The following is a 24,451-nucleotide window of genomic DNA, read 5'->3' as shown; positions in this document are numbered from 1 at the left end:
ATCAAATAGATGCAAAATTCAGGTAACCTGTACAATGCTTGTGTTACATTAAGCCATTTTTCTTGAGGGGAGATTTCAGGAGAAAGCTGATGAAAGTCTTCAGAGCATGCTCGATACATTGGTGCAGAATTCTTGAATCGAGATAGAGTGTGGAAAGTTCAACTTTAGGGTGGGGAGATGTGAATGGTGGGGGGGGGGTGCGTAGGTGAATGGGGGGGGGGAGAAGTGATTGGAGGGCAAGAGAGAAGTAAATGGTGGAGTAAACAACAGATTAGCCCCACTTTATCTGAGGCAAGGCTATTGAATAATCTGTAAGCAAGGATGAAGGTTCTTTGCATGGGGAGCAGGGACCATGTGAACTTTGACCAGGCCTCTATGACTTTACAACGACTCCTACTAAAAGTGATGGTAAGAGGTCCCTTTTGGGAACAGAACTCACAGGGTTCTTAAGCAGTATATTGCAGACGTAAACAGAAATTGTGCACCTTTGATATACTAAGATGCGCTCCCTGTGACCACTGTCCTGGGAATGATGGAACAAAGAATTATCCACAGTAAATGCAAGCAAACAATTGATACCAGGGTCAGTCCTTCTCATGCCTTATAGTCACACACACACACACACACACATTTTGCCACAGGAATTAGGACTGAAATACCTTAAATCCTGAGTTCCTCCAGCATTTTGTGTGTTGCTCCAGATTCTAGCATCTGCAGAATCTCTTTTGTCTACCTTAAATCCTTGCAACTTTAGCTTAACTTGTAGCCATTTATGAGTAAGTGTATCAGTATTTTTTGCAAGTCTAGTTGTAGGATATGGTAAAGTCTATTCACAGTCAAGTCTGATGTTATTTCCTTTTAGAAACAAAAAGATCTACAAACAAGTATTTGACTCTACCTTCTCAGCCAGAGACAGCACAGTGCTCGCCTGGATAATCGCCACTTGCTCCTCATTTCTGAGATTCTAGGAAAAAAAAATGTACAGGTAAATATTTCACAGTTAAATGCATCTGCACTGTAAAGCCAGATGAGCAATGAATAGAAGCATTACTTAGAAGAAATATTAGAAAAATAATGCTGGATGCAATTGAACTGCAACCTATCTGACATTTAAAATGCCGGACCAATTGTTTAACGTCACAAATAGAATAGTACATTGAAGTACATTTGGCACACTCCCTGATGAAGTCAGCTTGTGACTTTTATTTATTTAAGTCAATGGATAGGATTGGAGTTCTAACCCAGTGATTTTCCCACAAATGCAGACAGTCATTGTTGTCCCTAAAATCAAGCGCCAGACTGGGGAATATGCTAGATTCTGCTTATCTAAAGCACATCTCGCATAAACTCCACTTATAGCACACAGTACTCTTCACAGGAAATGCGTCAATAATAGTTTGCACCATAGAATTAAGAACTATCATCAAACTGCTGGATTGTTTAGCTGTCATGACTGCAAAGAGCAAACTTAATCTCTACTTTCAATTTTAGATCAGTGGCTGGGCTTAAATAGCACAGCTGACAGCACTGGTCTGAGTATTCAATTTTCAACATTGCCTCAATCTTCATCAGGACTACAGTAACGATGGTTTCAATCACTGTACACTCAAAACGGGGAAAAATTAAGATCCTCATAGAACAACCATTGGCTGCCTTCACCCACTTACAGTCACATATACCCATATACACACAACCATATGCACATGAAACATTACAGAAACATACATACTTACCTGCATACACACACATATCTGCACATGTGTATGTGTGCACGCACGCAACACGATACATTCATTAAGTTTCAAAGAAACCTTGGCAGAGAGATAACAGGCAAGCACTTTTTCCACAGTGAGAGGGAAAGAATGTAGCCGAGGAATTTTCCTTGAGCCTAATCTCCCACTACTGTTCAAGGCCCTACATAAGCAAGTGGCTAAAAGTTGAGGAATGGCGCAATGCCAGTGCATAGGAGGACTTCCCACCTGTGATTCCCAGCTTTTAACTGTGGCTTTGTAAGCAGAGGTGGAAAGAAATCAAAGATCTTCCCACAATGAAGGAGGAATGAGAGCAAGAGGTCTGTGGGTGGGTTGTTTGGAGGAAACAATCTTGCTCTCTATAATATAACTTCTGTTATGCAGCCTTTGTAGATAAACTAGGAGAAAACATCCCACCTGTCACCTTCTGAAAAAGAGACCAACATAAAGGGAAAAAATCTGGGAGAAAAGTTAACCAGTTCCATTGTTTAACCACTGAACATTCTGTGGGGTGGTTGATTTCCTCAGGCACAGAACTCCCCCTCTAGAGGGCAGTGAGGCTTCTCTTTCTCTGTATTTTCAAAGGGAGGATCTACTGTGCACTGGAAACATTTGTATCATTCTCTGAATACAGAGTGTTTCACCCGCTCACCCCTTCACCCTTTCAAAAGAACCACCAAAGAAAGCACACCAGTGCCTCTATTTCCTCAGAAGGTGAAGGAAATTTGGCATGTCCCCATTGGAACCATAGAAAACATCCCATCAGGATGCATTGCAGCTTGGTATGGCAACTGCTCTGCCCAAGACAGCAAGAAATTACAGAAAGCTGTGGCTATAGCTCAGTCCATCACAAAAACCAGGCTCCCCTTCATGGACTCTGAATACATCTCCCACCACCTCAGAAAAGCAGCCAACAGTATCAAACCCCTCCCACCCTGGACATTCTCTCTTCTCCCCCCTCCCATTGGGCAGATGATACAAAAGTTTAAAAACATACACCACCAGGCTCAGTGACATCTTCTATCCTGCTGTTATAAGACTCTTGAATGGACCTCTTGTACAATAAAGTTGAACTCTTGACCTCACAATCTACCTTGTCATAGCCTTGCACCTTATTGTCTACCTGCACTGCACTTTCTCTGCAACTGTAATACTATATTCTGCATTCTGTTATTGCTTTTCCCTTGTACTACCTTGATGTACTTATACTTTGAAATGATCCGTATGGAAGGCATGCAAAACAAAGTTTTTCAATGAATCTCAGTTTGTGTGACAATAATAAATCAATTACCAAATGTGTTCCTCCAACTAAATCGCCCATCGGCTGTTTAACTATCAACACAATCCATTAATGCTTTCCTGACAGCATGCATAATGGGCAGTTGCTATTGCTGGAGTACTAATAATGCACATTTATCTGTAGAATCATAGAGCAATACAGCATGGATACAGGCCCTTCGGCCCAATGAGTCCATGCCAACCAGGGTGCCCACCCATCTGGTCCCAATTTCCTGTTTTCTGCCCATATCCCTTTAAGCCCTGCCCCTGCATGTACCAATCCAAGTGCTTCTTAAATGATACTATTGTACCTACCTCAACCACTTCCTCTGCCAGCTCAATCCATATACTCACCACCCACTGCACGAAAAAATTGCCCCACAAGTCCCTTTTAATTCTTTCCCCTCTCACCCTAAATCTATGCACCCTAGTTTAGGACTCCCCCACCCTGCTACCATCCACCTTACCTATGACCCTCATGATTTTAAACACTTCTATAATATCACTCTTCCTTCTGCTCTCCAAGGAATAAAGATACAGCCTGACCAACCTCTCCCTATAACTCAGGTTTCCAGTCCTGGCAAAATCCTCAGATCTTTTCTGCACTTTTTCCAGTTTAACCACGTCTTTTCTAAAACAGGATGACCAAAATTGTACGCAGTACTCCAAGTGCGGCCTCACCAATGACATACAACTGCAACGTAATGTCCCAACTCCTATACTCAATGCCCTGACTGATGAAGGCCAGCATGCTAAATGCCTTTTTTCACCACCCTGTCTACCGATGATGCCGTTTTCAATGAACTATGCACTTGTACTCCTAGGTCCCTCTGTTCCATTACACCCCCTGGTGCCCTACCATTCATAGTATAAGTCCTACACTGGTTTAACTTTCCAAACTGAATCACCTCACACTTATCTGTATTGAAATCCATTTGCCACTCCTCGGCCCACTTCCTGACCTGATCAACATCCCCCTGTAACCTACGATAACCTTCTTCACTGTCAACAACAACACCTAATTTCATGTCATCTGCAAACTTACTGATCCAGCCTCGTGCATTCTCATCCAAATCATTTATATAAATAACAAGGGTCCCAACACTGACACCTGTGGCACACCACTAGACACCAGCCTCTATTCTGAGAAACAACCTTCAACTGCCACCCTCTGCTTCCTAGTCCAAGCCAATTTGAATCCACCTAACCAGGTCTCCCTGGATTCCACGGGACTCAACCTTCCAGACCAGCCTACTATGCGGGGCTTGTTGAAAGCCTTGCTAATGTCCAAATTGACAACATTCACTCTAATAGATACGATTCAATCTCCCTCCAACCCCAGTGGATCTACATTTCTAAATCCTTGGTCAGCTGGAGGGCATGGATTCAGAGGTGGGCTGTGGGGAGCTCAACCTCAAATTCTACTCTGTCATCTGGATGTTAATGAGGACTCGGAAAGGACCAGGCTTGCCAGGTAATAGTTGCTAGGTACCCAAGTCCTATATAAGGGGAGAATCCATACTCCTGTAAATTCAGTTCCACATTGGGCAATGGGTAACGGTGTGCTTACTCACTGAGCAATCTACTATCATTGAAGTACAAGCTCTTGCACTGAAACACACGGCAACATTTGGGGGAGGGAAGGTGCATTTGTTACAAAGGGAAAAAAGCACCGTTACAGTGTTTGTAATACTGAGATTGTGTGTTCATACACAGCTCTGTGAGGGAAAGAAACTTACCCCATTATCTCCCAGGATGTCCAGCTGTTTGATGAGTTCATGGATAGACACATCCTGTGAAGTAAATTAATCCACAGATACTTAGCAGGTTAGGTATCACTAAAGTCAAATACAAATCAAACAACATAAATGTAACAATAAATTATAACTCGCTTTGTAAGACAGAAACAGCAGGTTATGGTGAGAATGTAGAGAAGCAAAACGTATTACATTTCTGCTGCAGTCTGAGATCTCAGTGACAGGTCAAAGGGCACAGCAGATAGTGGTTTCACAATGATGGAGGTAGAGTAGAGGGCATTGCTGAGACTCCTAAAGTCCTGACAAACTCAGCAATGTGCCTGTGGGAACAATTAACCCCTCTGAAGACACCAGGGTAGAGATGCAGATTAGACTTTTGAGATTGTCACAAGTGCACAGAAAGTTGGTAAATATTTTAGCCTAAGCTAGGCTGGCATATTATTCTGGACCTAGGTTTGAACTGAACCTAGTCTAATGCAATGAAAGTCCTTCCTCAGTTGACAGCAATTCCCATAGGGTATGTGACACAGCATAAAATATGCATATCTCAGTAGTAACTCCCAGTCTTAGGCAGGCAGGCTCAAGGAGGTCTGCCAAGACAGATGGCAGGATGACACTTGGCTTGGGAGCATTCATATTTCTGACCATAATAGAGTGGTGCCAAAGAGCCTTATCTATATTTCCAGCTCTTGGCACTTCTAACCTTATATGCCTGAAGCATAACATTTGCCAAGACGGAGAAGGTAGAGGGATGAAGTTCCACTCCGGCACTTGTAAACAGAACCTGTCGCTGAAATGCATCTCTCTGGAACTGGAGGTGATATTATTTCACCAGACACAAAATAAATGTCATTTATCAGGTGATATTAATGATTCAATTATCTTAGGAAGAGCTGAGAGTTGCCTCAGTTTTCTACCAATAGTCAAGCTGTAGACAACAATGGACTTGTCAGCATATGTCTTGACTTCAGTATTTGCTGTATTTGTCTACATAACAACTTTTAAAATTCCATAATAAGTCATTTTATGTGAACTTCCAAGACATGTGATAAGGAGCTGTGGTCAGCATTTTTGTTATTTTATCCTTCACCTTGACAAACACATTCAATCAATACAGAGAGAAATTAAATGTCAATAGATGAACTTGTATGTTCCATTGTCATCTTTCAAGCAATCAATGATGCAATCTGATATTACACAAACTGCATGTTAGTGATCTGTAGGTTTTCTTTTATTGATATGTAACACAGCAGAACTGGAAGAATCCAACGATTCTTTGAGAAAAGAATCAGAAATTCAACAGTAGTCATACCATTCCTGCAAACTACAAGTCACAGGAACCAAGATGCCAACTAGAGTGCAGAAACAGATAAGACGACGACAAGCGTGGACAACACATGACTTCTAGAACATTGAGGGATGGGTGATAAATATAGAGGTAGGCAAATCATTCTTCAAGGGAACAAGAGACAAATTAGATCACTGAATGCTTGTTAAACAAACTCTAATTGACTGGCCAGAATTAAACATCACAACTCATTATGCATTTAATCACAACGGGTCCTCCCCAGGTTATGAATCCCCAACATACGTACAGCCGATACTTACAGACAAGTGTCTGGGAGACGGGAGGACTAGATTTGCCAGCTGCTGTGGGGCGGTAGCAGAAAATGCTGCCTGGGACTCAGTTCGTGGCTGCATTTCTGACTTGCGAACTGCCCAAGTTATGAACAATTCACAGGAATGGAACCCTGCCATAGCTTTGGGAGGACCTGTATAGGGCAAACGTCTTCCAAATCCATTTGACGTCACAATTGAAACTAAGGTTTGTTTCTGATCTGTGTGTCTGTGTGTTCAGAAAGTGCAAGTCTGATACCCAGTAGAATAGATATTTAATCTCATTACAGTATTTCATGTAGGAAGAAGGCAGAGACGTGTGGTAGGGATAAACACATGGAAGCTCTGGGGACGACGAGGCATAATGCCAAATGAATGTTTGGTACTTCCATGACTGATAATTCCTTCACTTTTCATCATGATACTTGATGGTTTCCTGGAAATCATCAAGGAATAGAGCTACAGAGGCATAGCCGTTTTAGTACAGATGATAGGCATTTGGCCTAGCATGCCAGTGACAGCTTTCAGCTAGATTAATACAGAAATCATCATAATGCTCACTCCCTCATAACCCTACAGTTACAAAGTCAAAGTAGTGACACAGGTGCTTCAATTCATCAAACTCAATGCAATGCAAGCCCAGTTATCCAGGAGTAGTGATTATAGCACTGTAAAGTTATAGAATAGTATAGCATAGCATAGAAAGAGACCATTTGCTTAATCATGCTGTGAAAGAGCCATCCAATTATATCAACCCCTTTGCTCTTTCCCCATGGTCCTAGAAATAGTTAGATATCAAATATTTATTCAATTCCCCATTGAAACCCATTATTAAATCTTCTTTCATCATGCATGTAAATCATAAACTAAGAATGCAAACTGAAGCTGATGAACTCCAAGGTAGCAAAACCTTACCCTGAATGTGGTGTCTTCCATAAACTAGACATCTAGGGAATTATGTCTCATAACTGTCCCACACCTTTTCAAGGGTGCAATAATATTCATATTTCAAATAATTTGTGTAATATTCTATAGGTTTAAATAAAATATTAAGTTGATGTATCCATTTTCAGTCTTTTACAATGGGTAATGGGCATTGGATGTCCTTCTGCCTTGCCCCATCATCCTTTTTGTCATTTCCTCTCTCTTACTCCATGCCCCTTCCAATCACAGATCTCCTTCAAAAACTTTTCTTCCACCTTCCCTTGCTTAGAACCTTTAATGACACTAATATTCTACCGAGGTCATCAATCTCAGACATTAGTTATTTTTCTCTCTCTTTGGATACTGCCTGGCCAAGTAAGTACCAATATTTTCTGTTCTTACTTTTTATGATCATTCTGATTTGGAATTTGTGAAAATACCCATCATTCTTAATTTCAAGAAGGGAATTTGATTTGGACATGGGATGATACATACCTTCACACCTTCCTGCATACAGTAGATCTGAAGAGCACTCACACCATCTGAGAAAGGTGTGATCTGAAGGTTAAAGGCAGGAGACCTCCTTTCCCTCTCCTGCAAATAGAAAGGGCATAAATAACAAATGATTAAATAGACAGATCAGTTCAATGAGGCCACATAAGGTCATGGATCAACACTTTTGGTGGATTTATCTTTGAAGCTTACAAGGCTAGGTCACTATTAGTGGGTGAAAGAGCTTTTGAAACCTAGTATCAAGTCCTCTAGATGAAGAGGGGCACATCCAAGATGTAATTAATCACCATGACAGCAACTCAGATAGTTTAGATTAAATTATTGTATGTAATGTGATGTTTCCAAGAAACCTGGTAAGACCATATAGATCCAAGCCTCCATAGCACTTAAATCAGCTTGAGCAAGGATACGGAGCCACACTATCTGTGACAACCTTTACTCCCACATTCTGGGGCATTTCCACTCCCTACATCACTGTCATCACTGTGATGTCTTTGAGCAAAGTACAAATGTTTCAATTATAACTGATTTTCTGCCTGCCAGGAATATGGTTCCAACCACTCAATTAAATTTGCCTCAGGGTGTTTCAAGCCTTCATGGACTGGACACTTTATTGCTGACCTTGCCAGCCACACACTAATGTAAAATTAACAGGGAAACATTATAAGAAGACATGACCAGATGTTACCAGGATTTCATGGGGCAAGTATGGACAATCCAGTTCCTTCAGCTGGAAGGATCAAGGACAATCTTAAAACTGGAGCTGCACCATTCCGATTAGAATTCAGGAAGCATTTCTGAATTCTGTACAAGGGGGTTAGTCATAGAGTAATACAGCACAGAAATAGGACAAAGTCCCACCAAGTCCACACCAGCCATCAAATATCCATTTACACAAATCCCATTTTATTCTCCTCACATTCCCGTCAACTTCCCTCCAATTTCACTACTCACCTACTCACCAGGAAGAATTTACAGTGGCCAATTAACCTACTAATCTGCACGTCATTGGAATGTGGAAGGAAACTTAAGCTCTCAGAGGAAACCCATGCGGTCATCGGGAGAACGTGCAAACTCCACACAAGACAGCACTGGAGGTCAGGATTGAACCCAGGTCATAGTGGCTCTACCAGGTGTACCACTGGGATGCTCCTCCACTTCAGCTCCTCCTCCCAAAAAAGAATGGGATCTTTTAGGACTGAGACTAATAGATTTTATTTTAGATAAATTCAGGAAAATAGAGTTAAGGTGCTAATTAGCCATGGTTTAACTGAATAATGGGAGCAGGTCCAGTGGGTTGGATGGTGTTATCTTGTTCTTATTGTACTTATTTGAGATTTGTTTTACACTCTTAGCTCTATACCAATGGAGAAGGCTTTCACATTAATGTCCCCTGTGAAATATTAACTGTAAAACCCTCTCAGACATTGTAAAACTCTCTTACAACTTCACCTTACCTCCAGTTCCAGGATGCGAAATTCTAACAACTCATTCTGATCCCGAGAATCCTGAACCTCTTGTTGCAACCGGTTTAACTCACCGTCCATTTTCTCAATCTGTAAGGAAGGATATTGAAAAATAAAATGCTATGACTATCCTTATGTTCCTGGTCACTGATCACTTCATGCAAATGACTTTTGAAAGCTTGCCCTAACATGATCACAGAAATAAAATTCAATGGGTAAATGGCAGCAACAAGAACTTGTACCACTTGCATAATGACCCACTGTAAACATTTGGTTAACATCCCTTTCAGCTTTCCTGATAGAAACAGGCTGGCCTCACACACTTTCATGAAAGAAGCAACCGTTTTATGATGATTATGTTGTAGTTTTGAAAGTAAATGAAACTGAAAGGTGTAACTTGTAGCTTTAGCCAGTCTGTATCTATGGCTTACTCGCACTCAGCCAGCAATGCATAGCTTTGCTGAACCATCATCATTTCAGCATTACTAGGAGTACCAAGGGTTAATCATCTGTGCCCAGAGAACTGTAGAGAGAAATTTTTTTTGAACAATGAACCCTGGGTGATAACACTGGTTTAAATGGAATACATTACCCTAATGTAACATTAGATTAGAAAACAATTTTGCACAGCATACAGGATCTGTGTTGTATGTTGAAGAAGTATTTTCTGTTCAATGGAATTAATTTAAATAGTCATTCAGAATCCATGTAAAGCACCCACACTAATATAATGAAGGGCACACTTCCACACAGCAGGAGTTCTAAGTACTGTCTAGCATAGCTTTCTCCTTGGGTGTTCATTGCCCCATGATTTCACTGCGTGCACCTCCCAGCTTCCCCCCCCCCCCCAATTCACACTTAATTTACGTTATTGATGGTGAAAGCCAGGTTGGTGAACACACTTTGAAATTGCAAATTCTTGATGTTGTCTGCTGTTGGGTGTTTCAATTTAGAATTATTCTGTCAATGAGGAGACAGTGCCCAGAGCAGATCTCTCCAAACCTGCAGACCCATAAAATCCAAGCAGGGCAGAACCACACTGCAAGGATGTAGGGCTAGGCTGCCTGGACTGAATAATGACAAGAGACAGGCCCTACAGAGCACTAAGAACATTGCATGAATCAAAATACTTCATCCAGACAAATATCACAATAAATCTTAAAAATATATGTTGTGCATTGCAGAAGTCCCTCAATGATTCTCTGAACAGATTTGATTGTGAATATTAATAAAAATAGCACTGGTTAATTTGAATAAATATTAGCCTTTTAAATGTACTTTTAAAGATTCATGCCACTGACATTCTTACTGTTGAAATAATTTTGGACTTCAATCTATAATAAAAGCTTGTTGTCATTTTCTCAGTCACATGCTTCACAACAGTAAAACAAAATGCTTCTAATTAAAGATTTACAGTGAACAGGCTCCAAACTTTAAATCCATACTTTCATTTGTAATTACATTTGATATTACTGGGATTAATCATATAGATAGTAAGAATTCATTGATTTATCTGCCAGTTTTACGGTACTCCATTTCCAGTATGACTGGCCTATCTTAGCCAAAAAGATCTTTACAGTAAGAGCCACTTATTCTGCTTCCCTCTCAGAGGTCGAAGAACTGGCTTCATTACTCTGGGTTTACCACAATTGCACAACTATGATCAGGAAAGGATTGTGGAGAGAAAGAAGCCAAAAAAAAAGCACCCTGTGAATAAGGCATAATTAATAAATAATTGTAATGGAAAGTCGGTGGGGAGTTTGTCACTTGAAGAACGGATTGATTGTAATCAAGAAGTTACTGAGCAGTCAGTCAACAATAATGTAGAAAGTACAGCTGCTGCCTTACAGCTCCAGCAACCTGGGTTCAATCATGACCTCCTGTACTACTTGTGTGGAGTTGGCACAACCTCCCTGTGACTGCATGGGTTTTCCTCAGTGGCCCACTTTCCTCCCACTTCCCAAACACTTGCAGGTTGATAGGTTAACTGGTGACTGTAAATTACGCCTGGTGTAGGTGGGTGAAAAGAGAATCAGAGTGGAGTTGATGGGAATGAGAGACAAAATAGACTACAGGGAAATGAGATCAATGGGATTGCTGAGAGTTGACATAGACCTGATGGGCCCAATGGTCTTCTTATATGGTGTGAGAAATATGAATAATCCAAACAGTAAAGGGGGAATGTGCTTAAAAAATGTCTATTCAACAATCTGTTAAATTAGACAGAGAATGTAAAACAACCAATGCGTAGAAACATTGAGACTTCCATTGCCTTGGTCAACAGAACTGCAGACAAGTTTGAAACTAAAAGCAGAGTGATTAACCTAACAGTCCTAAATATATATGCTTAAAATGCCACATTGAAGGATTTAAAAATACTTGTCTAGAAATAATTACCACCAGAAGTTCTAGAAATACCTTTTCCAGAAGTTCCTGATTTCTTTTGATAAACAGTTGCTTTTCTTCAACCCATTTTGAATCCTGTGTTTAAATAAAACATTAGAAAGCCATGAGAACATTTTTGGTGGAATTGGGATACATTTTGGTGATTAATTTGATTGTTAAGAATTTTTTTTTTAAAAAAAACCTCTAGATTAATTTTGGGTTACAATTCTGTCCAATCCTTAGGGCATGCAATTATCCCCAAGTCCTGTTCAAACAATACTTTAATAATACTTGGACAAGGTCACTTAGGAAATTAGGTAAAATTGGGTTCACAGCATTGCTTTGATGGGGTACTCAATGATGCTCTGAAAAGCCATCATGGAAATGAAACATTTGTTAACCTGGGGCATAGAATCCAATCATTTGGAAACTAAAGCAGTGATTCTAATGATAGCTCTGGAATCAATCTCCGAACGAAAGGGCTCAGTTCACCTATAGTAATTAGCAATGATACCTGCTGGATCTATCACCTTTTATGGATCAAGGTGAATGACAGTAATGGAATGAGATCTAATGCAAGATGGCTGCCTTTCTCTAAGGAACAATACCCACATCTTTAGTACACAGTGGAATTTGAAAATTGAAGCAGCTGACTTTAACAAAACAGCAGTCTGGAATTGGGATACAATTTCTCATGGTATTAGCACCACAAAATGCACTTCATGCACAATTGAAACAGGTGACTCATAGTAATTAGGGGAACTGCTCCAAGCGGGGCAATTGAATTATTTATATCAGTGCCTTATATCATTGATAGGATCCTAACAATAGTCCTCAGAGACAAGACAGGTAACAGCCTTGTCAACAAATGGGCAGACACTACAACACTCAGGACTTCAACCCTAACCAGCTCATGGTCAACAGTAGAGTACAGTGTGAAGTGTGGAGCTGAGCAGCACACACCAAGCTCATAGATGCCCATCTTACTCCAGCAATGCACGTCATTACAAGACCCTTCAACTGACTTATTCACCATGACTCTCCAGTTCTGACCCACATTTACCCTCCTCACTTTAGAAGGAAGAGTACAACAATTAGGCTGCTCAAGATAACAAGCTTGCCTCTGTTCAAGGACCTTTCCCTCACCAGTTTCACAAGTTGCCTCAACACACCCTCTGAGTTAAGGCCGCCACAGTGGGACATAAGGAGAATCTCTGTGGCACCAAGACTGGCATTTGGCAGAAGCCACTATCCAGTTCCTTGTCACAGACCCGAGTGTTTGCCTGCCTGGATTCAGCCCATCACCTCATCTGTGATCCATTCTTACCTGCTTACAGAGTGGGCAGGGCTCTGTGCAGCTAACCAGCACCCAATGCATTCTTTGAGATCAGCTGTGGCACAGACCAAACTACAGTGTGGATGAGTGGCCACTGATCAACCTCAAAATCTGTTACTCCTGATCATGAAGAATGCTACTGCTAGGTTCTGTGAACACACAAAAACTAATTCTATAGACAGCAATGTCTTTAAAAGGAGGTTCTGTGTTGTACAAAGGATGATTCAAATCAAGGAAAAACAGTATGTTTCCGTGGAAACACTTGAGGCAGGGTTAGGTAAGGAACAGCATTCAAACTTTCAACACGTGAGTCATTCTACTGACCTTGTTATTCTACCTCTGTGGAAAGATGTCAGATAGTCCACCATGGTGATAATGCTCAATTATGATACAATAGAACCTCTTAGAGGCCATGAAGAATTAGCAAATTGCAGAAGCAGCTACACAACAAAGTGCAAATCAGGGATAATTATTTATATGATATGATCCTGACAAAGATTTACAAATGTGACCAGACAGCAATTTCTGCATGAACACCATGTTGACTTATCCTTTCAAGTATAAACTGTAGGAACAGTCACAGTGAAGCAATAGTCCAGAGTTATGATAAGTGCTTGATCCAGAATCAGTCAGAAATTTAAGAATGTATGCCTTCAGTTATGTTCAATACTTGGACAAACATTTTATTCTCTTACCTGTCCTTTTTGAGCCAAGGCTTTTTCGAGGTCATCAATTTTAGCTTTATACCTGAGAGCTTCCGTTTGTAATTGCTCATGAGCCTAATGAAATTGGGAAAATGTTATTAAACCTGAGTGTAACATTCATCAGTACAATACAAATAGTAACTGACTGGGAATCAATTTTTCCAAAAATGTGTAATTATAATATTTAAAATTTTATATCACCACTGATTACAATAAAGCAAGCTTTTCATCAATGGCTTATGTATTTAAAGTATTAGGATTGTGCAGTTGAAAAGTATATTACGTTAACATGCAGGTCTATGAAAATAAAATATATATACTGTAATATACTGCTCTATCCTGGTGCCCAGTTTAAACCAAAGCACTTCTTACACAATGAACAATTCTGAAGTTCAGTCTCTCTAACAATCCAAATAAGCAAGATATTATTTTTTTAAATGTAGAGTTTTAACTGTAGAGTTCCATTGTAAATGCAATATGATAATTCATGACTTTAATTTTGATGGTGCTCGCTAAAAGAATCATTCTGACTCTCCCTGCTGTACTTCAAATATTGCCCTGGGTTCTTCAACCAGGTTTTAGTTTATTAGAACAACATATAACATCTACAACACAGTGTGAAATACTTCAGTCTTTGAGCACAGCGTTCCCTCACTACATTGACCCATTAGTCCAGATTATAAACCGGAAGCCTGGAGTGGGTTTTAAAACCATAACCTTCAAATTCAAAGCAAAGGCACAGCCAGCTGAGCCAATCTATCATTAGGTGAAGCTTCCACAAGTCAGGTACATCATGTCCAGACGCAGACTAAAACTCCCTCAGCTCTGCCCCAAGTACACTCTGACACATTTCCATTTCCCAAATCAACTGTTCCGTGACCTCTGTGAAGGGGACTGTCAACATAGATGCACTTCTGTGCTGCGTCAGAGCTGGAGTACAACTGACCCTTCAATCACACTGATTGGACTTTCAAACCACATTCTGACATGTTTGAATTAAAATCCTGAGCTGAAAGCCAGTGCTCAACATCTAATGTGCATTTTCAAACAGCTGTGTTCCCAACTCACCATTTTAACCTTGGCTTATTATTTTAGCAAATTATTTAATAATCACCTTTGCTTCCCGTTCTGCATCCAGAATCCCTCCAGTCTGTTCCTGAAGTAATGCATAAGCCCTTTGGAGTGCTTGATACTCCCTTGTTAATTGTCGGAAGCGGAGCTCAGATTCTTCAGCTGCCAGACTCTTATGGTGAATAAAAAGTGAGTTAGCCTCTTGTGTACAATGCCCTTAAATATTTACATATTAAAATAATCAGTCAACAAATTGAGCATTATGCTGCTACCAGAAGGCAGCTTTGGAAGAGCCCCAATCCTTCTACTTGTCCAACTGGTACAAAGTTCCTGCAGCCTTTATGCATAAAGTGAGCAAAGATTAAGGTGAGCATAACAGGAAGCCTTTCAAGATGAGGAGTGAAAAGGAATGGTAATAAGGAACAGTATAGAACTGCAGGACTGTACAGTGGCACAGCTATTTGAGCTACTACCTCTCAGCTCCAACGATCAGGGTTCAATCCTAACTCTTGGTTGTGTCCATGTGGAGATTGCACACTATTCCTGTGACCACATGGGTGTCCTCCCTGTTATGTCTGTTCTTCATCATGAGACAAACTTGGTGTGGGTTTAACATCGGAACATTTATTAAAACAACAAAACAAGACTGCACAGACTTACAACACCAGGCTGGCTGGCTTTTCCCGCTCTTTCCAGCCACTTCCTGTTCCCCCATGTGACCCCTTGCATTGCCTGCTGGGAACTGTAGTTCTTTATTATAACTACATTACAACACATAATAACACATCTTCCCCCTTTAAAGAAAGAACAAACACAATACTTTGTCCTTATAAACCTGCCAAGAACCCTTGTCCACTCAGCAGCTTTCAATCAGTCTCTGAGGTGGTTTTATGGTCCTTTTTGGTCTGATACTTGTTTCCGCAGGTGTGTTGCTTTCATTTGCTGCATTGGTGTTTTCCTGGGAACTCTGGTCCACATGTTCATTTTCTCCGTATGCTGGCCCCTTTGGTGTACTGACAGGGGACGGATCACAGCCATGGGATGGAGCTCGTGGTCGTAAATCCCCACGGTTCCTCCTCAGAGGTGTCTCTTGCTCCATCTGGATCTGGTATGAATGTGGATTTATTTCCTCTTGCACAACTCCTTGCATGGACTGTGTGCCAGAATCATGATCTCGGATTCGCACTTGATCCCCAGGCTTCAGGACTGGTAGGCTTTTCACTGTCCTGTCATGATTCCATTTCTGTTTTTCTTTCCCTTCCTCTTTAGCCTGTTTGACCTTGTGTGCTCCTTCAGGTGTCAACAGGTTTTCATGTATTGGAAGGTTAGTGCGTATGCATCGACCCATCAGCATTTGGGCTGGTGAAAGGCCATTCTGCAGTGGCACACTTCTGTAAATCATTAGACTTCTATGGAAATCCTCTCGTCCATCTTGCGCTTTCTTCATGAAACCCTTCACCACCTTAACTGAACTCTCTGCTAGGCCATAAGATTTTGGGTGATATGGGTTTGAGGTTATATGTCGAAACCCCCAAACATTGGCAAAGGTTTCAAATTCACTGCTCAAAAATTGTGGACCATTGTCTGATATTACTTCACATGGAACTCCATGCCTCGCAAACACAGCTTTCAGGAACGTGATAACCGCTTTGCTGGACGTTGATTGCAGTGTCGCAACCTCTGGGTAATTGGAAATGTAATCTGTTACAACATATGGCTCTTCACATTACAGTCAAACAAATCCACTCCAACTTTGAAATACGGCCTGTCTGGTACAGGGTGTGGTGTAAGTGGTTCTGCTTGATGCTTTGGTCTGTAGGTAAGGCATATTTCACATGAAGCAGTAGTCCGGCTGATGTCTTGGTTCATTCTTGGCCAGTACATCACTTCACGTGCTCTACGTTTGCAGTTCTCCTCCCCAAGATGCCCTTCATGTATTTTCTGGAGCATCTCCTTGTGTAGTGACACTTGAGTCACAAACCTGTTCCCTTTGAAGACCATATCTTTCACTACTGACAGTTCAGCTCTGCATGCCCAATAATCACGGATACACATTGGACAGTCATCCTTTGCTGCTGGCCATCCTTTCCATATTGTGTCCTTGAGTACTTTCATTGTTTCATCTGCCTCTGCTGCTTTCCTAATCTGCTCTGTTCTATCCGGAGATACTGGAAGAGAGGTGACAACCATGTCAACATAGGCCTGTATATTTGCATTAACCTGTTGGTCACTTTTTTCTATCTTGTCGACTGCTCGAGACAGAACATCAGCAGCAAACATATATTTTCCCGGTGTGTAGATCATCTTCACATCATATTTCTGCAGCCTTATCAACATGCGCTGTATACTCATGGGAGAGTCATTCAGTGGTTTCGACATAATTGAATCCAATGGTTTATGGTCTGTCTCCACTTCAATAGCTTGCCCATAGATGTACTGATGGAACCTTTCACATGCATATGTAGTGGCGAGAAGCTCTTTCTCTATTTGTGCATAGTTGGCTTCCGCACTTGTTAAAGCCCTTGATGCATAGGCCACAGGTTGCCATTTGCACTCATGCTGCTGCAGTAGTACTGATCCAAGGCCGTGCTGGGACGCATCAGCTGATATCCTGATACACATTTCCGGATCATATAACTTCAGCACGGGCTCTTCAGTTAGGACCCTTTTCAATGTCTGGAAACACTCTTCTTGCTCATGAGACCAAATCCATTCATTTTGTTGCTCAAGGAGTGACCTAAGTGGTGCTGACACTGTTGACAGTCGTTGGATGAACTTAGCCAGGTAAGTCAACATCCCCAAGAAACGTCTCACCTCCTCTTTGTTTTGGGGCCTCTCCATGTTTTCAATGGCTGACATCTTTCTTGGGTCAGGCTTCACTCCCTCTTCAGATATGACATCTCCTATGAAGATCAGTGTCTTCACACCAAACACACATTTCTCTTTATTTAATTTCAAATTGACATTCCTTGTCACGTCAAGCACTTGTCTCAGTCGAGTATCATGTTCCTCCTTGGCGGACCCCCAGACGATGATGTCATCCATCATGTTCTCGACACCAGGTATGCCCTCAAAAATCATGTGGATGGTTTTATGGTAGACTTCTGGTGCGGACAGGATCCCATATGGCAGGTGAAGATAGTGATATCTTCCATGTGGTGTGTTAAAAGTACACAGTCTTGAACTTGCCTCATCAAGCTTCATCTGCCAAAATCCAGACGATGCGTCGAGCTTGCTAAACCATTTGGCACCTGAAAACTGGGACATGATCTGCTCCCGTGTTAGCAACTTAAAATGCTCTCTCTTGATGGCTTTATTGAGATCTCTTGAGTCGAGACATATCCGCAATGCTCCATTTTTCTTTTGCAGAATGACTAGTGAACTCCCCCAATCTGTTGGTTCTTCAATTTTCTGTATGACATTCATTTGTTCCATGCGTGCTAGTTCTTGTTTATGTTTATCTCTAAGTTGAAACGGAACTTTCCTGCATCCACAGACAACAGGAGTCACTGCCTCATCTATGTGAATTGTGTGTACACCAGGTCAGTATCCGAGCCCCTTAAAGACATCTGCATACTCTTCCATGAGTGTTGTGTGGTCATCTTTGGTATGTGAAGCTACTATGAAAACTCTTTTCACTAAGTTGAGCTTTTCACATGCACTCAGACCTATTATTGGCTGTACTCTCTTTTCTACAATCAGTAGCTGTGATTTTAAGTGCTGCCCTTTGTGCTTAAAGATCACCATACAGCCCCCTTTTACTGGAACTTTCTCTCCAGTGTAGCCTGTCACTTTTAACTTCACAGGGTAAATCTTACTCTTTACTGTGAGAGTCTTATATTCATCCATGGATAACAGATTCACCTGAGCTCCAGTGTCAAGCTTGAATAGAATTACTGTCTCGTTCACAGTTACTGGAACAATCCATTCTGTTTTACCAGCAGCCACAGTCTGTACAGAATCCACAAAGAATTCCTCCATTTCCTCATCAACTGTGTGCACCTTCCTCTTGTTAGCCCCAGCTTTGCAGCACCTTGCAAAGTGATTCTTCTTCCCACAGCTATTGCAGGACTTCCAATAAGCAGGGCACATCTTTGGAATGTGTTTACCTCCACATCTGCTGCATTTGCTGTTTGAGCCTTCCTCTTTGATTTGCTGTTGCTTTCAGAAATGCCTTGGGAGCTGCTTCTCTGTTTTCACAGCACGCACTGTTGTGTCTGCCCCGTGCAGCTCCTTAGCTTGTGCTCGTGTGGTTTCTGCTGACCTACACATATTCACCGCCTTTTCCAGGGTCATATCTTTTTCACGCAACAGTCTTTCTCTGAGTCCATTATCTGGAATTCCACAAACTATTCTGTCTTTAATTAGTGAGTTTCTCAAATTTCCAAATTCACAAGACTTAACTCAATGTGTGAAGCTCAGCTAAGTATTGGTCAAAGCTAACACCTTGTTTCTGGTCACAGGAAAAGAATTTATATCTCTCAAATGTGATGTTTTTACTTGGGATAAAATACTCCTCAAATTTTTCCATCAAGGTGCCCAACTCAAAAGTTGTCTCATCAATTTGAAAGCCATAACAACACATAATAACACACTCCCCTATCCCAAAAACTTGTGGGTTGGTAGGTTAATTGGCCACTATAAATTGTCCCCAGTGTATGTGGTTGGTAGAATCTGGAAGAAGATGATGGGAAGGTGAGGCAGAATGGCTTCCAGAGTCCTGACACAGGGTTTCGATCTGAAATGTCAACAATTCCTTCTCCAAACCCCTCCCCCCCCCACCACCCTCCCACAGATGCTTCTCAACCCACTGACTTCCTCCAGCAGATTGTTTGTGGCTCCTAGAATATCCTGAATTCTTGCACTCTGCTGGCTGTCAGAGGCTCTCAAACAGTTTTCTAAATTTTCTGATAGAGACATTTAAATCTATTCAGAAAAATTTAAGTAGTTTTTAACAAAATGTCAAGGAAAAAAGATTACAAGACAGATGCTTAGTTTATTTATTTTGAGGGTTTTGAATTAAGTCACGCACATACCCGCACTAATTTTCCACAGGGTCGCCAACCCCTTTCCAATGAATGGGCACTGATCCCACACCAGCCCTCCCTGGCAGAAACTGAAGTGTGGATGCCAAGTGTACCCAGCCCTGTTCTTCAGCGATTCACTGCCCCACAACTGGATTCAATGGTGAGATTAATGACAGAGCAGACAGATGCACCAACATCTGATCTTCAGCTCAGTTCAACCCAGCGTGATTCAGTCCTGTGCAGGCTCAGATTTTTCCAAATGCCATTTAACTCTGCACTGGAATATTGTGCATAAGAATTTCACCACCACCAGCAGAAGACTGGTTGGTCTTCAATTGACATATTTATCTCTCATCCATTTTAAACAAGACATTAATATTTCCAATGTTCTGTCCCTCTAGCACCACTCAAATATTTAAGGATTAGAATTTTACTTTTGCAATTTGTACCTTTACATACTTAGGCACTAGAAAGCACCTTTTCTGGATTGGATTATTTTACCACCTTAAGTACAGCCTATACCCATTTTTTGTCATTACAACTATGCACCTTTTGTGAAAGTTGCACAAAAAGCAAGAATTTCAAATATAAGGGACACAGAAGAATGTTGCCCTGAGCACTGGAACTGACAATAGGCATTTTCTACTAACGTGTTGCAAGTTAAAATGTAACACAGCAGGTGTGATCTTTGTACCCAGCTCATAAAGGCACATGCCTCTATACAAGCAGTCTACAGGTTATGAAAAAGTTCCTTCCGTTCCCAAGAACTGTCCATAAGCTGATTTCTCCGTGTCAGAAACATCTGTTTTCTATAGTAACCCATATCATATCGCTCTATATAAACTTACTATAATCCTTTCATGTCACTGAATAATCACTTAACACTACCCATAATTAAACTAATGGAATATACTGCATCCAGACATTAATGAATACCATGAAATATTTTATTATCATTATCACCAGCTTGAAAAATGCTAAAAACGTATGGGGAATTTGCATAGATTTCCACAAATCAGGTCATTCATAACCCGGAAGCAACACTTTTTCAGCAACTGGGGAGGGTTGCCAATGAATGCATGAATGTACAAAGATGGGAGGAAGGTAGTAGAGTGCTCCAGAGGCTCTGAGAGACTTTCACAGGCTGGTGGAGAACAGTACACACTGCAATGATAGAGACAATCCACAGCCAGGAGTTCCTGATAGGGGGTTTCCAGGAAGGTCTCTGTAAGGACATGAATGCAGTTTGATGCCTGTACTTTGGTGAAGACATTAGCAAATGCCTGTGCCCACTCTCCCTGTTCCTGGGGACTGAGGGAAATGTAGATGAGGTCTCTTCAATGGAGTATTAAATTTGAATTATCTTTTTGATGCAGTAGAGAGTAACAGACTGTGAGATATGACAAAGATCAGCAGAGGCAGTCTGGAATAATTCCTAGACTACGAAGTTGAGAGTGACTGTGACCCTCACCTCTGGGCAAAGCACGCAAGGCACAAGTAATGCTATATTTGAGGTTACAGAAAGTCAGAGATCACAGTGAGGACAAAAATCACAATTTGAACGTTAACCCTTTAAATAGCACGGTTTCAGGGGAATTGGGATTAGTAGAAGCTATTCTGTGAATAAATAAGAATTGATGATTATTGGAACAGCGATGCTGAAAATCCCACTGTGGAGTAATTTTAGTACAACAGGCAAAATTCATGTCATCTGGAGATGTTTTACACTGGAGTAAAATTGCAAGGGAGAATGAAAATCCCTCCAAAAACAAAGTGACAACTTTTTAAACCTGTCTCTTCTACATTCAGCTTGGTCTTCCAGTGTATCACAAACCTTACGTTTGGCGTTTTAATATCTATACTATTGGTCTACTGCCCGAGTTTTGGATGGCTTTCCTTTACTTGCTGTGAAATCTCCATAAGCTGGGCATTTTCATCTAGTCACTACTTGTGGATTTGCTTATATTGTACCTGACCTACCTTTCCCTCACTTGGAAATGTATCTATGCCCCACCTGGACTATCTCCTCATTGAGGAACTCCCATTGTTTTGTCACTGTTTTGTTACCAATTTTTGATCTCAATGCACTGGAGTCAGATGTCAGATCCTTTCCAATTCATTCCTCCAGTTAAATAACTTCCTGCTAAATTTTTCCTTATACTTTTTGATAACTGTCATGTGTGAGGATACTATGATCACTGTTCCCCAGTTACTTCTCCACTGTAATAAAAATCTACATGTACCTAACACAAGGTTTTTATATCTTTAACCTTAAAATTAGTTTGAAGTGTGAGAATTACACCAAGATTATCAGAGACATGCTCCTATCTTCTGATTATGACACAGAAGGTGGCCATTCAGGCTGTAGTTCCATGCCAGCTCCCAGCAGCAGAATTTCTTCTGTTTCATTCTCCTTCCCTTTTCCCCCATAGCCCTGTAACTTATTCTCTCACTTGCCTGTCAGTTCCCCTGTGTTTTCTTTGTCATTTACCTACACTAAAGCATAGATTCCAGCAGTCGAGTAATCCTTTCGTGCATCGTTGGGATGTGGGAGGAAACTGGAGCACCCAGAGGAACGTACAAACCGCACACAGACAGCGCCTAGAGTCAGGATGGAACCTGGGATTCTGTGAGGCAGCAGAACTACCTGTCATTCCACGTATATTTCTTTACTTGCCCAGTTCTTCTCTCCATCCCTGCCAAACCTCTCACATTGTCCTTCTACTAAAATGATTCAAAACATAATTTTCCTAATTCTCAGGATATCGGCACAGCTTTTATTGCACCATAATCCTGAGGAGTTGTGGTATTTAAGAAGGAAGTAAATACAAGAACATAGGAACAGGAATAGGCCATTAGGCCTTTAATATGATCATGGAAGATCTATGCTGGCCTCAACTCCTCATCTGTGCCATCCCTTCATACCTGCCTATTCCTCAATCTACCAAACAATTCATCCACCTCCACTCTAAATACTTCTAATAATCCAGCTTCCACCACCCACCGGGACTGAGAATTCCAGAGATACACCACCCTCTATGAAAATAAATTTCTACGTACTTCACTTTTAAATCACTGGCCTTATATCTTGTAGTGATGTCCCCTTGTTTGAAACTCTCCCCACCAGTGAAAACATCCCAACATCTACCCTGTCAAGGCACATTAGGATCTTATATATGTTTGATTTAGGTCACCCCTCAATTCTTCTTAACTTCAAGGACCATACATGACCTGTTCTCTCCACGGACAATGAATGATCAACCATGCGTTTCCAGCATTCTATTCTGTACTTACCCAGGTTTTAAAAGAATAATTTTGAAAGACTTCTCTGGCAAATCTACTTAAAACACCTGCATGAAAAAAAACTTGTCTATGTAGACATCTTGTTAAAAAAAATTAAAATGTCATAACAGAATAATCAAACAGACTTTTCGAATGTTAGACTTTATATCTGGAAATAGAATACAAAGGCTGGTGTAACACATAGGTCTGTTGTAACTTTGTCTGTACCACTTTAAAAATTATATCAAGTGACCAATTTCTCTTTATGTCTGACAACATTGTTTAACGTGAAACTTCCCAGAAACCAGAATATCACTGTGTAGAAACCCACACTGGGAAAATGCAGTCTTGGCATTGGAAGCTTTTCTTTATTTAATAGAATACCCTTGTTGTTGATTTTACTACTATTTTCCAGTGTCTCAGAGAGAGATACTGAAACAGTAGAAACCGTGCCACAAGTATTTAAGCACTGATCGGATGACACCTGAGATACTGAGCAGTTATAGTCATTTCAGCATTAAAAGGGTGTATTTTTGTTTGGAGATTTGTTAGGAAGAATGCACTACTGATTTATCAGGGTGACTCCTTGCCTCCAAGGGATAAACTGCATGAAGAATTTACACAAGCTCTAATTATATTCCTCAGAAGTTAGAAAAGTAAGGGGTTGCATGAAGACACATGAAATTCTGCAACTCCTGGAATCTGGAGCAACAAACAAAATGCTGGAAGAACTCAGCAGGTCAGGCAGCATCTATGGAGAGAAATAAACAGTCGATATTTCGAGTCAAGACCCTTCATCAGGACTGTATGAAATTAGGTCACAGTACAGGTGTGCTCCTATTAAGTTGAGCAGGCTTGAAAGATGCTGGAAACTTGAAATTAAATTTAAAAAAAAAGTGATGGAGTTACTCAACAGATCAGACACAATCTGCAGAGAAAGAAACAGGGTTAATATTTCAGGTGACCTTTATTTGGTTATAGTTGTGATGAAAGGTCAGTGACCTGAAACGCTGACTCTGTTTTTCTCTCTCCACAGATGGTGCTGAACTGCTGAGTATTTCCAGCATTTTTCTTCTCATTTCACGCTCGACATATTAGTTTCTTGCTACTCCTACCTTGTGTTACTGGTACTAGACTGCAGGCAATGGGCAACAATGCATGAACTGGGTGAGGATTTTCAGCAAGTGCCACTTTGCCAATATTTTGGAGGGATTCAGAATCTCATGAAATTCTGCTGGGAAAATACAAAGGGCAAACACTTTCTGGAAACACAGCACACATCTCATCAGACAACCTGCAGATAGATGTATCCTGATTCACATTAAGCCTGAGATTATTTA

At 41.0% G+C, this 24,451-nt stretch overlaps 1 protein-coding gene across 1 annotated transcript in view; it reads right to left on the bottom strand.

The window, feature by feature from the left end:
- Positions 1-24,451, bottom strand: part of LOC127569745 (janus kinase and microtubule-interacting protein 2-like) — a 190,559-nt gene that overhangs the window by 23,158 nt on the left and 142,950 nt on the right. Inside the window, 7 exon segments of the mRNA XM_052014582.1 lie at positions 899-964; positions 4,769-4,822; positions 7,823-7,921; positions 9,298-9,396; positions 11,725-11,787; positions 13,723-13,806; positions 14,846-14,974. Of these exon segments, the coding sequence (XP_051870542.1) occupies positions 899-964; positions 4,769-4,822; positions 7,823-7,921; positions 9,298-9,396; positions 11,725-11,787; positions 13,723-13,806; positions 14,846-14,974 (594 nt within the window).

Source organism: Pristis pectinata, chromosome 4 (genome assembly GCF_009764475.1).
Source record: "Pristis pectinata isolate sPriPec2 chromosome 4, sPriPec2.1.pri, whole genome shotgun sequence".
Taxonomy (NCBI): Eukaryota; Metazoa; Chordata; class Chondrichthyes; order Rhinopristiformes; family Pristidae; genus Pristis; species Pristis pectinata.
This window is presented reverse-complemented; position numbering and strand designations above follow the sequence as displayed.